At 42.5% G+C, this 16782-nt stretch overlaps 1 protein-coding gene across 4 annotated transcripts in view; it reads left to right on the top strand.

Moving 5' to 3' along the window:
* Positions 1-16782, top strand: part of LOC126172942 (COMM domain-containing protein 4) — a 551734-nt gene that overhangs the window by 471497 nt on the left and 63455 nt on the right. For all 4 annotated transcript variants that reach the window (XM_049920920.1, XM_049920918.1, XM_049920917.1 and 1 more), the window contains one exon: positions 16497-16568. In XM_049920920.1, coding sequence (XP_049776877.1) covers positions 16497-16568 — 72 coding nt within the window. The remainder of the gene's footprint in view (positions 1-16496; positions 16569-16782) is intronic.

The raw sequence follows: 16782 nt of genomic DNA on the forward strand, positions 1-16782 counted from the left end.
AACGAACTATCACAGGTGCAATGCGTGGGTTCAGGCATCTACTTTTAAGAGGCACAAACAGATTTACTTTACCCCTGGTAACATCACGAGAAAGACGTTATAATCCAGAATCCGCATTAAACATCACGTTCCTTCATTACCAACTGGGCAGAGCCGGTTTACGTTGGGAAATGACACAGCGGAAGGCATGGTAAACAGAAATACAGTCGCCAGTAAACTTACTTACATTAGAAAATTTTATTTTATTTGATGAACCGATAGCCATTTAAAGGAACAGGGCTCTTACTTTACTTGTACTTGATTGGAGACATTGAAAAATTTGGTGCTGCACTGTGATTCGAGTTCGTATCTCCTCTTTCGAGGATCTGAATCTCTCTGAATAGTATAGTTCAATCATTTCGTTCCTTTTCTCAAGACTGCAGTCTTCTCTAGGTTTCCTCCAAAGGTAAGTATATGGGTCCGAATCCTGATCCAGTACAAAAATATTCATAATTTCATTTCAAGCCCTCTCACGTGCACACCGGCCTGTTAGTGAAAATTAACGTGCATTTTTAATGTCTGTTCATGTGTTGCCAAGAATCGCAATAGGTGTCGTTATTTCTGGTCAAACACGCACACATCTTACTATTGGTGAGTAAGCAACTGATACTTAAGCTATATTCGTGGATGCACGGTAGGTGTGCAGTTCGATTGTCACTTAGGCACAAACGTTTGTATCCTTATTTTAGAGCAGGGGCGGGCAAACGTTGCACGCGGCTCATGAGCGCACAGCGCTGCACGTGTGCTGCTCGCGTGCAGGCGGCGACCGGGGCTGTGGCGACAGCCGGCAGGTTGCGGCAGTGTAGTGCCAGGCTAAGCTGCGGACGTTGATGCGAAGCGAGCACTATGTAGTGAAAGTTGTATTTCAAGAAACGGAGAAGTGGAGATTTGCTATCTTTTAAAAAGTAATGAATCATTTTTTCTCTATGCAAAAACGTGAAAATTCGAAATGTTTAATATGTGGCAGTATTCTCGCTGGTCAACGGAAGTTTAGTATTGAAGGCCATTATAATAAATTTCACAAGGACGAGTACAATTTATTGTCGGATTCTGAGCGGATGGGGAATTGACTGAGCTTAAGAAGAGCGATCTGACGATACCAGATGAATCTGTCGTAGTTGGCCGGCCGGAGTGGCCGAGCGGTTCTAGGCACTACAGTCTGGAACCGCGCGACCGCTATGGTCGCAGGTTCGAATCCTGCCTCGGGCATGGATGTGTGTGATGTCCTTAGGTTAGTTAGGTATAAGTAGTTATAAGTTCTAGGGGACTGATAACGACAGCAGTTAAGTCCCATAGTGCTCAGAGCCATTTGAATTTGTCGTAGTTGCTGTTGTCACGAGAGATCTGCGACTTTCTCTCGTCACGTCTCTCATCTAACTGATTTAACATTTTATGGAGCACTGTTTTCAAGTTTTCAGGACGACAACAATAATAGCCCAGCGGTATGTGCAAGTTATAAGACTGCGCTTAATATAGCGAGAGCTGGAAAACCATTTGCTGAATTAATAAGTCTCGGTTAAGAGCAAACATCAGTGATGAAAATTTAAGTAACTGTTTGTGTTTGTCTGTATGTAGAAATTTTGTTCCAGATATTAAACGTATTGTAAACTCCACCTGTGATAATTAAATAAAACGTATCGTAGGTAATAGGTACTCTTTCAAACCATGATTTCTTTCAAGCACTCCTACTAACCTTATTCATTCACTCAATAAAGCAAGCTAGGAAACAAAACGCATTACAGAGGAAGCAGCGGACAGAAGGTATGGGGGGGGGGGGGGGGGGTTGGGAGATAAGCGGGTGGCCAGCTTGCCCCTGTGTGCACGCGGAACACCTGTTAACTGCACGCGTGCAAGTGCACCGCACATGTGCAGGATTCCTGCCCGCCCCTGTTTTAGAGTCAAACACCTAGCAGCTGGTAAGAAAAACCGATACGTAACATTTCATTTTACTTAGTTAACAGTCCGATTACGTGTTGGGTTCGTATCTCCGTCACAGAACTTCATGTCATGCACTTCATCTTCAAATGCATGCACACTTTGTTACTTCAGAATAGAGGTATATCAGACATCTTTCGTGGTTAGTTAACAGGGACGAAAGGGTCTTGATAGAAGTCCCGGTTTATTACAAAAACTGTCGTCTTTTATTTTCAAGTTTAGATTTGGATACTGGTATTGGAAAAAACTTCGGTAATTCATGACTCTTCATGGCTAGTCGTCAATATGATATGATTAGATTAGATTAATTCTTGTTTCATAGATCATGAATACGACATTTTGTAATGATTTTAATGAAAGATTTCTTTACATACCATGATTCAATTCTTTACAATTTTTTACTCTCTCCCTCTCTCATTCTTTTTGATTTTTATATATATATATCTCTCTCTCTCTCTCTCTCTCTCTCTCTCTGTAACACACACACACACACACACACACACACACACACACACACATTCATTTTTTATTTTTATTTGTTTGTTGTGCTCGACTATCGGCGAGGCACGAAAACTTGTGTGAATGAGTTTCTTAGTTTTGAGTACACTTACGAAAGAAATATAAAAACAACTATGAGAGTTACTGATTTATTATGCTTAGTTTGCACTCAGTTCTGAGTATTATTAGTAACCACGCTCCAGTCCCTAAACCTAGTTACAGAAATGCGAATCAGACGCATTACGTATTCCAGGCCGTAGCAGCTGCGACTTGGAGACACGAGCTATGGTCACTTCCCAGCCCGCTGTAAGATCACATCGGTTCGTCTTCTTCCTGCTGGTATTGTAACTGAGATTTGGCAACAAGGCAATGTATGTTTGGCAACTCTGTGATCGACGAGTTACTTCCTGGTGTGCACGGAATTAAGCCTCAAAGTTCACTTGATTTTACCTGTCATTTCCATTGAATAATCTGAGTTATTTTCGTTTGAGGTGTAACAAAAGATTGTAAATTTACGGCTTCCAGCCCAGGAAGGTCGTTGGACGCGGAAATCGCAACTAATCTCGTCCTTCAAATAGCGGTTTACGAGTTCTAGCCACTATTGGTCTCGTAAGAGGAAGCTAAGGCACATACTTCTTCGCCAGCTCTGTAGTAACGTGCTGACCTGTGAAAAAGCGTCTGATATGGTTCGCAGTTCCAGTCTCACTGAGTGTAGCGTTTTTATCCCTTCTGTGAAAGAGCTACAAGCAGTCAGATCATAAATCGATAAGGAAATCGCAAGAAAATACTTTCGGCTCATAATGCAATTGTGAAAACCTTACAATGCTTCACAACAGGTAACGCCTCTTTCCGCTGCTGACAAGCAAAATGGTTGAAATGGCTCTGAGCACCATGGGACTGAATATCTGTGGTCATCGGTCCCCTAGAACTTAGAACTACTTAAACCTAACTAACCTAAGGACACCACACACATCCATGCCCGAGGCAGGATTCGAACCTGCGACCGTAGCGGTCACGAGGTTCTAGACTGAAGCGCCTTTAACCGCACGACCACACAGGCCGGCTGCCGACAAGCAAATTTTGGGTTTCTAGGAATACATAACTTTATTTATGAAATGCCACATTTGCATACCTCTTGACTATGACATAGCATACCAATTAAACATAGACCCAATCAAAATCTAAGTGAGTAGTATTTTACCAATTCGTGACGATAGATGCACGCTTGTGTACAGATACTCAGTTTTATTAAAACAGACTTTCGTCGTAAGGTTATCGTGGATAGTTTTATTTCATTTTTATAATACAGTTCACAATTTTCGTAAGGTTTCCTTTAATGTTGTTGAAACAATAGTAAACATGTGAGAGAAATTAATCATCAACGATATATGCGAATTCTCTAATGTTATCTATAACAGTCTAAAAATGCACATGTAGTTTATTGATTACATGCATGTAGAAAACTTGTTCTGAGTTAAAGCTGTCAAACAAAGTTTGAAGAAGAATAAAATGCCACTACCAGACGACAGCTAATGTAGAAAATACTTTTCCGACGTATTTTGGCACGATGCTCTCTACCCATACATAATACAAAAGTTTCGAGATGCATCTACTGTCTGGCTGTCTATTAAACTTGAAACGAACAAAATGTCGCAGAAGTTACCCCTTTTTCCACATACGACTATTTTGGGTTGAGACGTGAAGGAAATTATGTTACAAGTTCCAGTAGATTGATAATTTTAGCAGGCAGCAGAATTGCGTTTTAAAAAATATAGCAGTGTATGTACTCGAACTCGCGACGTCTTATCTACCATGTGCGACTCTTACCATTACGCCACTAGCTGACACGTAGCTATAACAGCTCCAGAAGTCACAACAATTCCTCCAGAAATTCTGCACTCCACAGCGCTGTGGGATAATGCATATCGCCAGGTCAATACTTATGAGAGACAAACAGTTATACCTTTTCGTTTGCACTGCACGACGTTTTCAACAAACAGATAGCGCAATAGAGGAGCTCAAGTGGAAAGGAATACTTCCTATTTAAATTTCTGCATCCTACACTGTTGGCAGTTCTGTCTTGGTGGCAGTTATGTGATTTTATTTTGGTGATTACAAAATAAAGTTGAATGCATGCACTGGTAGCCGAGGCAGCTAGTTCATGGTGATTCGGTCAACCAAGTAAATGAATTTACTAACATGCTGCAAATTGATACAGGGAGCCTGTGTGTCAGAATTCTCAGCCAGCGTGGTACAACGATGTTATGATAGGAAAACGAGCCACTGAGAAGAGGATTTGGTGGTCTGTTGGGCTGATGATAGGTTCATACATCCATGGTCTGGGTTCGATTCCAACTTCAATCAATGATTTTAGATAGGGAGAGACAGATGCCATTTTCTTCTGGCTACACCAAGTGAAGAAGATATAATGGAATTGTGGTCTGAAATTCACATTAAAAATGATATTCCTTCCCTACCAAGCAGATGTTAGGTTGAGCCACAATATAGTCTGGAGTGGCGATATGTAGAAACTCTATTACCAATAACCTTTCTTATACTACACTCCTGGAAATTGAAATAAGAACACCGTGAATTCATTGTCCCAGGAAGGGGAAACTTTATTGACACATTCCTGGGGTCAGATACATCACATGATCACACTGACAGAACCACAGGCACATAGACACAGGCAACAGAGCATGCACAATGTCGGCACTAGTACAGTGTATATCCACCTTTCGCAGCAATGCAGGCTGCTATTCGCCCATGGAGACGATCGTAGAGATGCTGGATGTAGTCCTGTGGAACGGCTTGCCATGCCATTTCCACCTGGCGCCTCAGTTGGACCAGCGTTCGTGCTGGACGTGCAGACCGCGTGAGACGACGCTTCATCCAGTCCCAAACATGCTCAATGGGGGAGAGATCCGGAGATCTTGCTGGCCAGGGTAGTTGACTTACACCTTCTAAAGCACGTTGGGTGGCACGGGATACATGCGGACGTGCATTGTCCTGTTGGAACAGCAAGTTCCCTTGCCGGTCTAGGAATGGTAGAACGATGGGTTCGGTGACGGTTTGGATGTACCGTGCACTATTCAGTGTCCCCTCGACGATCACCAGTGGTGTACGGCCAGTGTAGGAGATCGCTCCCCACACCATGATGCCGGGTGTTGCCCTGTGTGCCTCGGTCGTATGCAGTCCTGATTGTGGCGCTCACCTGCACGGCGCCAAACACGCATACGACCATCATTGGCACCAAGGCTGAAGCGACTCTCATCGCTGAAGACGACATGTCTCCATTCGTCCCTCCATTCACGCCTGTCGCGACACCACTGGAGGCGGGCTGCACGATGTTGGGGCGTGAGCGGAAGACGGCCTAACGGTGTGCGGGACCGTAGCCCAGCTTCATGGAGACGGTTGCGAATGGTCCTCGCCGATACCCCAGGAGCAACAGTGTCCCTAATTTGCTGGGAAGTGGTGGTGCGGTCCCCTACGGCACTGCGTAGGATCCTACGGTCTTGGCGTGCATCCGTGCGTCGCTGCGGTCCGGTCCCAGGTCGACGGGCACGTGCACCTTCCGCCGACCACTGGCGACAACATCGATGTACTGTGGAGACCTCACGCCCCACGTGTTGAGCAATTCGGCGGTACGTCCACCCGGCCTCCCGCATGCCCACTATACGCCCTCGCTCAAAGTCCGTCAACTGCACATACGGTTCACGTCCACGCTGTCGCGGCATGCTACCAGTGTTAAAGACTGCGATGGAGCTCCGTATGCCATGGCAAACTGGCTTACACTGACGGCGGCGGTGCACAAATGCTGCGCAGCTAGCGCCATTCGACGGCCAACACCGCGGTTCCTGATGTGTCCGCTGTGCCGTGCGTGTGATCATTGCTTGTACAGCCCTCTCGCAGTGTCCGGAGCAAGTATGGTGGGTCTGACACACCGGTGTCAATGTGTTCTTTTTTCCATTTCCAGGAGTGTAGTTATTTATTTCTAGTGACGAAACAAACGCTATGTAGGCTCACAGGACACTTATTCCATCTCTTATCTGAGCTTGTGTATGTCGATAAAATTGGTTCTGAACTGGGAATGCAACTCAGATCGCCCTTAACGCGGAATTTGATCCCTTCGTGACGATATAGCTCGGCTACAATTTGCTGTTTGTTCAAAACTGCAGATTCCTCAACATCGCCACATATTGCGCGTGAATGGGTTCGAATCCTGGCCCCGCACTAATGATTTCATTATGTATTATCAAGCTCTAGCATGAGAACACCTATCTGCTGGTGGATAATAATTTCCATTTTTAATGTATTTTCATTCGTTGTCAACACTAACGATATCCGACGTTTTTGACTCCCAGTGAGACACAGAACTATTTGCGAGATCACTGTAAGTTCAAGATGTTATTCCGAGCTGCTGGTGGAGAAAAATTCGGTAGCTGACGTCTCTTTGTGTGTAGTCAACAACGATATGTGTGGAGCTCTATTCCCAGTCAGCACTAAACTCTTAGTCATATTATTTCTAGTTCAAACACGCTCACATGTCGCTGCTGGTGCAACAAACCCATATTTAACATTCGTTTTCTCTAGAATATAACAGCGATAGGTGCCGTGTTGGAGTCCTGGGAATGAAAAAATTAATGTTTCGTCTCGTCATCTCAGTTAAAACATCTAGCTACTGCCGAGAAAATCAGATATGCCACTGTTGATTGTGCTTCGATATCAATCTTATTAGGTTCTGGGTTCGAATCCCTGTCCAACACAAAGCTTTACCTCACGGCATTTCAAATACGTTACTCGTGAAGAAGCAATATTTAACATCTTTCGTAGTTCGTTAACAAGGACAATAGGTGCTGGGTAGGAATTCGCGTCCGTTAAAAATGTTTGCGTTATGTAATTTAAAGTTGGTATTTGCTAATTGATACTGTCTAAAATCGAGGTATATCACTCTCTGTATGCCTAATCAGAAATGACTGTTAGTTTCCGTCAGTCACGAAATCTTTGCTTAGTCTGCATGAGCTTGGTTTGAACCCATATGCAGAACAAGACGGTTCGTCGTGTCATTTAATGTTCATACATATTCTCAACTAGATGCTCGTGAATAACTTAAATTTTTAATGTCATTTTGTGTTAAATAATAGGTACGGCATGTTACTTTGAAGAGGACATAATGAATACGACGAACTTACTACGTGCATTACCTATCTGACGTAATAATGAGAGTTGTATCATTTCAGGTATGTCATTTATTGTAATAAATGTGAGCTTACAAGCCTTAAGGACAGTCTTACCTGTGATAAGGTGTTCCCTGATATTTGTAGTATCGTAGTATTACTTTACATCTTGAGTTATTGCGATACAGAGCAGTGTGTTCTAGTGGTGACTTGTTGGAACCATTTTCAATAGTCAAACGACTGTACCAAGGAGCGATTAGAGGACCTGCTAGACAGCTGCGTTATGTGTTGCAAGCGAATCAGGCGAAATGTAATTCAGGTCGTTCGGATACTTTTGAGCGCGACTGTACATTGCCTATATTGAATCGTCTGCCGTTCCTCTTCAATCCTAACTGTTAACTGTCCCGTACTAACAAGAATTGGTCAAGAACCTGAATGAATTCTTTGGAACGCACTTCTTTTGTGGATGAATTAATTTCCTTAGAATTCATCTGATAAATCTGAGCCTGGCATCTGCTTTTCTATTACTATATTTGTGCGGTCATTCCGCTGAAGGTACTTTCATTGAGGTGTACGAGGTATATTCGTCCATACAATTCTTACTCTGTGGTACCCGTGAAACGTGTTTAGTTCAAAGACTGATGTAACACAATTCAAGTCTTATTCACAGCAAAGCACAGTCCTCGAGATTTGGAAACCCTATATTGTGCAGACGCATTGTTTTACCAGTGACCCACCGATTTGCATCCATTGCACACGCAAAAACTTCTTACGAGGGGAGGCCATAACGTTGCGATCACGGATTTACTTCAAAATTTGTACACCTTCAGTAGGCCTTTAAAACAACATAATGTGCTAGTAGTAAGGTGCACTGCTCTGGCAATTCCGAGAAAATCTTAAGAGAAGTTTTACGCGTCTGTTAGGTAGCTGATGTATCTGTCTTTAGGTGCCGGACGTTAGAGTTCTTGATGGTCAAGTGGTAATACAAAACTGAGCTACCGGATCAATTAGAACTTTAGCAGGTGTCATGGGACGTCCGCCCCGAACATATCCAACGAACAAGTACAAACAAAATGAGATCAGCGGGAAAAAAAGTGGTTAGTGTTAAGAGTTTCATAAGACGATCGTGTATGAGACGACGGTTCGACTCCCGCTCACACTTTCATTTTTGTAGTATAAGTGTAAATTCTGCGATATTCAAAAAATTTTCACCTACACTATTCGTTCTTGCTACTGTAGCAACGTCTCACCGCTAAGCTGGGCAAGTCGCAAAGTAGTTCTATGCGTGTCTTTATTTAGTTGCCCATTGTTCAAAAAAAGGTTCAGATGGCTCTGAGCACTATGGGACTTAACTTCTGAGGTCATCAGTACCCTAGAACTTAGAACTACTTAAACCTAACTAACCTAAGTACATCACACACACCCATGTCCGAGTCAGGATTCGAACCTGCGACCGTAGCGGTCGCGCGGTTCCAGACTGTAGCGCCTAGAACCGCTCGGTCACACCGGCCGGCTTGCTGATTGTTATAAATATGTTTGTTGTAAAAATTAAACTTCATTAAAATGTTGTTGTTGTCTTCAGTCCTGAGACTGGTTTAATGCAGCTCTCCATGCTACTCTATCCTGTGCAAGCTTCTTCATCTCCCAGTACCTACTGCAGCCTACATCGTTCTGAATCTGCTTACTGTATTCATCTCTTGGCCTCCCTCTACGATTTTTACCCTCCACGCTGCCCTCCAGTACTAAATTGGTGATCCCTTGATACCTCAGAACATGTCCTACAAACCGATCCCTTCTTCTAGTCAAGTTGTGCCACAAACTCCTCTTCTTCCCAATTCTATTCAATACCTCATTAGTTATGTGATCTACCCATCTAATCTTCAGCATTCTTCTGTAGCACCACATTTCGAAAATAGTAAGTAGTCAAATAACATGAAATTGACTAAAACTTCATGCTTTGGAAGGCACTTCTTTTGTGGATGATCTGATAAATCTGAGCCTGACACCTGCTTTTCTATAACTATTTTTATGAGTTCATTCTGCTTAAGGTACTTTCACTGCGGTTTTTTGGTTATATTACCTCTCAAAGTCATATAAATTAAATAACATGACCAGAGATGAAAAAATATAGATTAAAAATTAATTGTGAGCGGGAGTCAAACCGTCGCGTCATATGCATGTGTTTCAAAGCTCGAACACTAACCACTTGACCACCATGAACTCTAACATCCGGCACCTACTCACAGGTACATCCGTTACGTAATGGGCACGTAAAACGTCTCTTGCAATTTTCTCAATATTACAAGAGTGGTGCACCTTACTACTTGCACGTTATGTTGTTTTAATGGGCTTCTAAGGATGTACAAAGTTTGAAGTAAACTTGTGATCCCGACGTCGTGGTCTCCCATTTTTAGTTATCCGCGAATAAAGCAGTGCACAGTTCACAGTTTACTCAGTAGTAATCACTGTCTTTCTCCTGTTCACACGATTAGGTGCACATATTAATGAGATGTTTTAATAGTGTCTTTACACACGAAAACCAGAAAAACCACCACATCAAAATGTCAACAATCAGCGTCCTCCTCGTCATACTTTACCACTCGCTTATTTAGTTTCGATGGTCAAAAACAGGCTCTCCTCTGCGAAAGATACAAACAGTCTCATATAAATTTTCCGACAGAGGTATTATTTGAATGTATTAAAATTTATTGCCAAACATAATGAATAAATCAAAATAACATCAGGAAAACATTATGATAAATGAAAAGCGTAAGTTTGCTTTTGTCCTACAGAACCAAGAACCGACGGAAGATTCAGTCAAGAAGAAAATATTATTTATAAAGGCTCCTCAGATCTACTATTTCAAACTGCAGGTCTTCCTGAATTTCGCTGCAACACAGTGGTGTAAGCCTTCCAATGCTTTATTCTTTGCCATCTTCATAATTACTTTCTGCTCTCCATGACATCTGTAGTTACGTTGTTTTTGAAACCATTATGACCTGATTGCACTTCACTTCATCCAGCACTTTAACAAAATACAGCATCAAACATTAAACAAGTTACATTTATTGTCATAATTGAGAAAAGTCTTCTTTTGAGGCAGCCTGTGGGTATTCGCGATCCAAAACAAATACAAAGGTAACTGCTAACAATTTTCAGAGATAGTACATCAACCGCATACTCAGCCGTTCGATATTTAGCATTGTAGAGTGCTCCTTCCGTTTCGCTATGCAGGGTGATTCACGAAGTTATGCAAATATTTTAATATGTTATTCTACAAGTAAAACTAAAGAAAAAAAGTTCATATAAATATAGGTCCGCGAATGTTTAGTTACGGATTTACGGCTAACAAGATTTTGCCTGAAATTTCGCAATTTTGCTAATACGAAGCCATCGCAGAGCTTTACGAGGTTAAAGTAAGGCAGGATTTCCATTTATTTTGTTGTTATTGATCTGTTGAATCTAATAAAACATGTCCCAGACGTGTATCTGCAGTAGTTTTCCAGAACATCCAGAGAAGCAAAGATTGTAAATTTATTTACTTTCCATGAAGAATGTAGAAACGTTTGTCATTGTTGGCAACCGTTAGTGAGTTGTTTCAGTCGTTTGCTAACCTTGAAACGAGTTAGTTTTCCGTATTGTTCAGTGAAAGAAAATAATAACAACAGTGTATTTAAGTGAAACCACATAGTAACTGTTGTAGTTTGTCGATTGTTTATGAAATAGGGATGTCTTTCAAATTTACGACAGAGGAAGACGCCGATACGGCGTTTATTTATGGCAAATGTTACGCTAATTCTACAGCTGCAGTTAACGAATATCGCATACGTTATCCAACTCGGAGGATTCCGAATGCACGAAACATTAGCGGAGTATTTCGAATGTTACGGGAGACTTCTGCAGATACACATCTTTTATTAGCCGTAACTTCTTAACTAAACATTTGCGGACTATGTTTATATGAACTTTTTTCTTTAGTTTTACTTGTAGAATATCATATTAAAATATTTGCATATCTTCGTGAATCACCCTGTATAACATGCATATTTGTCCTACATGCACACCTTGTAGTTAGCTAAAATATTATAGAGTCAACGCTCATAGATTCATATACTTTCAACCACTACAATCTTACTTTATAAGACGCGAGCCATGTTACTGTTTTCAATTTCTGAGTGATGGCTAATCAATCGCCTTTTAGTCTGGTGATCAGCCAGTCTCGTGTCTTGTACCTGCTAAAGTATTTTAGTTGCCTTTCTTACGTTTTTGTTATAAATTTTTGGTGCGCAATAGTTTAATGGTATGCAGTGGCCGCACACAAGTTGTGTGTGTGTGTGTGTGTGTGTGTGTGTGTGTAAGTAAGTAATGCACCCAGGAACATTGATGAACATGAACGTTTTGGTGGTCCTGGTGTTATGGTGTGGGGAGGCATAATGTTGCACGGGCGTACTGAGCTCCAAATCTTTTAACACGCTACACTCACCTCTCGCTTCCCGAGCACGGGGTCCCGGGTTCGATTCCCGGCGGGGTCAGGGATTTTCACCTGCCTCGAGATGACTGGGTGTTTGTGTTGTCCTCATCATTTCATCATCATCCAGGACAGTGGCGAAATTGGACTGAGCAACGATTGGGTAATTGTACGGGCGCTGATAACCACGCAGTTGAGCGCCCCACAAACCAAACATCATCATCACGCTACACTCACCGATCAACGTCATCGTGACGCGGTGCATTCGGCCCTGGCTACATTTTTATGGATAACAATACGCAATCGCAGCGGACAGCAGAGGTGGAAAGAGAGGATATTCGCCGAATAGACTCGCCCGCTCGTTCGCCAGACATAATACCACCAAGAACGTGTGGGACGCGCTTGGGAGACGTACTCCAGCAGTAGTCAACAGCACTGGCTAAGGGGTAGAGCGCCCTACCACAAGAACTACACTCTGTTAAGAACCATGTCCCTCCGTTTGTAATGCCCAGGGCACCAACATAAATCATTAAACTTCAGTGTCATTATTGTCTTTGAATAAAAGTGTCATTTCTGTTCGTCTCACTGCACTTTTCTTTCAGTTACACTCTGTACTATACTGCAGCAGATCGTGTTATGTATGGCCTAAGTTTCATCCAGCCATGGTACTTGACAGCGACATCATGCGACTGTTAAACATTAAAAAAATGTGCATTAATAATGAATAATTTAGCCGAGACGTCATTTTTTTGCTTTTTTCATCCAGAGGCGAATTCGAACCGGGGGAAGGGAGAGCGGTCTATGGGGCTTCAACCTGTTATTCCGTAATCTCAAAAGAAAAAAAGTCATTGCAACATAGCTTTCAGATTTAATAGTCAAATTCAAATGGTTCAAATGGCTCTGAGCAGTATGGGACTTAACATCTTAGGTCATCAGTCCCCTAGAACTTAGAACTACTTAAACCTAACTAACCTAAGGACATCACACACATCCATGCCCGAGGCAGGATTCGAACCTGCGACCGTAGCAGTCCCGCAGTTCCGGACTGCAGCGCCTAGAACCGCATGACCACCGCGGCCGGCGATTTAATAGTCTCGAAAATTTTCCCTCCATTGTAGATTGTATTATAATGCATGAAGAAAATACCATTTTCATTACATAAATACGTGCATAATTTGCGTGTTAAAATTACATAAAAATTCTGGCTCTACTCATTAGCCAGCACCCAGAGAAACCCCACGTAGTTCCCTGCGCTGGCCATTCTTAACTTTCGTGTTGAAGCGCAATGAACCCCAGATACTTCTCCAAATTCTCTGCTGTCGTAGAATGTCGACGGTCAGAATGTTACTGTAGGAAGACTATTATTTCTCAACGTCATTTTAGGAGATGAATATTTCTGGAGATATGTCCACTGGAGGATCTTCTGCCCACTGAGGATATCGCAAAAAAAAAAAAAAAAAAAAAAAAAAAAAAAAAAAAAAAAAAACTGTTCAAATGTGTCTGAAATCTTATGGGACTTAACTGCTAAGGTCATCAGTCCCTAAGCTGACACACTACTTAACCTAAATTATCCTAAAGACAAACACACACACCCATGCCCGAGGGAGGACTCGAGCCTCCGCCGGGATCAGCTGCACAGTCCGTGACTGCAACGCCTCAGACCGCTCGGCTAATTCCGCGCGGCTGAGGATATCGCAGATGTATCAAAAGTCGAATTACAAAGATTTCTTTCCAACGCAGCCTCATACGTATTCAATACGCACTGCCCAGTATCACTTCTAATCTGTCATCTTGAACTTGATATTCTCGACGATTTCTAACGATTTCTGATCTTTTAATGCTGCTGGCGAGGAAGCAGAAGTTGCTATGGATCTACTCCGAAGCATTTTCGATTTTAGGTACAGCGGAACCATTTAGTGAATCTCATACTGAAACAGAAGATTCTCTCGGAAATTTTTATAATGAACATTTTCAAGCCTTTAAATCTAGGATTAAACAAGCTTCAATCCATGTACCCCAACTCATTAGGACTGAGTCAGGCGGCAACACTAGAGGCGATAGTGCGACACACTGCGGGACTTTGAAACACACTTTCTTGGTCTATGAAATTATTTTATTTACCTCTGGGCAGCTGCCGTGCAATTTCTTGGCGATACCATACAGCACATGGGGCAGACAGTCTGATTAAAGTCGGATAGACTACGCGTAGGAAGTAAGTGCCTTTAGTGTGTAGGTCGTAACATCCGAATACATACCGAGAACTTTTTCTTCGTGAATTCCCCGAGGCCGCAGCACTTTGACCGTTCATCAGTAAACGAATTACTGTTACAGACTTGTGCTTTCCAACACTGTGCAAGAAATCAATAATGGTTATGAGGGTTCTTCTCTGTCGCGTTTGCCAACAGTGAGGTTTCCAATGAATGTTTCAAATGCCTCTAAGCACTATGGGATTTAACATCTGAGATAATCAGTCTCCTAGAATTTATAACTACTTAAACCTAACTAACCTAAGGACATCACACACAGCCATGCCCGAGGCAGGACTCGAACCTGCGATCGTAGCAGCAGAGCGGTTCCGGACTGAAGCGCCTATAACCGCTCGGCCACATCGGCCGGCGTTTCTAATGAAACGTTCACAAGCGTCCAGTTGTTTTGTCGACATTTATCTGTATGAGAAGGTCAGTTACATAGGCCGCATAGTTTTCAGAGCCTCCTGGTTACAAAAATCTAAATAGTCTTTCCTTAACGTCAACCCATCAGGGATCATCTTCCAGCAGTACTTTTCTAGGGGCGATATTCGTTCACTTGAAATTTGTACCATGGAATGTTGGCAGCAACCATAGTGGAGCACATAAATAAATATTCGTTTGTGGAGTTTGGAGTCTTTTGCATCTGTGCGTCACTAACATTTGCTTCTTAGACGATTGTACTGCTTTTTTGCTTCGTTTTCGTGCGCATCTGTCTGTCTGTGTGTGTGTGTGTGTGTGTGTGTGTGTGTGTGTATGGGACTTAATAGAGCAAACAATACGCTTACTGAAACTTCCTGGCAGATTAAAACTGTGCCGGGCCGAGACTCGAAGGCGGGACCTTTGCCTTTCGCGGGCAAGTGCTCTAGCGTCTGAGCTACCCAAGCACTGCTCACGACCCGAGCTCACAGCTTTAATTCCGCCAGTACCTCGTCTCCTACCTTTCAAAATTCACAGAAGCTCTCCTGCGAACCTTGCAGAACTAGCTACACCATCTCCCTGTAACATCCTTTTTTCCAAGTGTGCTAGTTCTACAAGGTTCGCAGGAGAGCTTCTGTGAATTTTGAAAGGTAGGAGACGAGGTACTGGCGGAATTAAAGCTGTGTGCACGAGTTCTGAGCCGTGCTTGGGTAGTTCAGTCGGTAGAGCGCTTGCCCGCGAAAGGCAAAGGTTCCGAGTTCAAGTCTCGGTCCGGCCCACAGTTTTAATCTGCCAGGCTGTTTCATATCAGCGCACACTCCGCTGTAGAGTGAAAATTTCATTCCGGACCCGCTTACTGCACGCTCGACGTAGAGCAGCCTGTCCATCAGCACTGGAAGCGTCGTCTGCCCTAACCCAAGGTTTTCATTTAGATGATATATTGAAGCAACAGGGGGCATCATGAACACACAGTCGTGAACTCTTAGGAAGTACAATTAGGCAGACTTTGTGGCTCACATATACCCTAGTTCTGAATTGGTAAAAGCTGCTAGAGTCGGAAAAATTGTAACCGCTAGTCTTTTCTTTGCCCAACTGCCAATCTCGGCAGCGCATGAAATTCCAAATCTTAGAAAAAATCAGAAGCACATGCTTCATAACCCTGCTCAAATGTGCAGTTAACCACGTATTATTGCAGTAAAACATGATTTGTAAAGAAAATTTACTTCTTGTCTTCAATGTTTATGGTAGGTCGGATTCGGATATTTTTCTAAGGGAGCGACCTGCTGAGCGTGTGGGGTAAAAGGTAAAAAAAAGCAGTCATATGTGATTTTATGTAGCATGAAGCTGAAATACCTATAAACACGTAATGTAATGAAATATGTTAAAATACTTAACAATAAAATGAAGTATCTCAGCGCTGACAATCCGTGAACATTTACTCTTCTCACGTGCGTGGGATCATATGGAAAGAAAGATGTAATTACAGAAAAATCCGTGCTCTACTAATGGCAGACATTAACAGTGGAAGGCACGTGGAATTACTGTAACATTTGACAATCCAACTCAACAAATTTGAACTGTTATTCTTTTTTCTTGCTCATGTCACTAATGCTGATATGCAAATGCAGTAGTCATATGTTTATTTGTAACTGCAGCTGCCGTAAAATCATTGTTGTATGTGTTGAAGAAAGTAATGAGATATCTCTTTTTCAGAGGTTCCGGTTCTGCGGAGATCTGGACTGCCCAGATTGGATTCTTGCAGAAATAAATACGTTGGCGCGTATGGTACGTATACTATAGTTCACAAGTCATTTATTTGCATATTGCACTTGACACGTATCATTTTAGAACATTCTTAACTGATCACGTTGTGTGGTCCTCGTCAATTGATAGTCTCTTACATTGACTGGAAATATTACAAAAATGGTATCCATTCGAAATATAACCTACACAGTTCTACGCCACAGGCACGTTAGTTATTGTGCATTTTCCTGTTCCA

This window comes from Schistocerca cancellata, chromosome 1 (assembly GCF_023864275.1).
Source record: "Schistocerca cancellata isolate TAMUIC-IGC-003103 chromosome 1, iqSchCanc2.1, whole genome shotgun sequence".
Taxonomy (NCBI): Eukaryota; Metazoa; Arthropoda; class Insecta; order Orthoptera; family Acrididae; genus Schistocerca; species Schistocerca cancellata.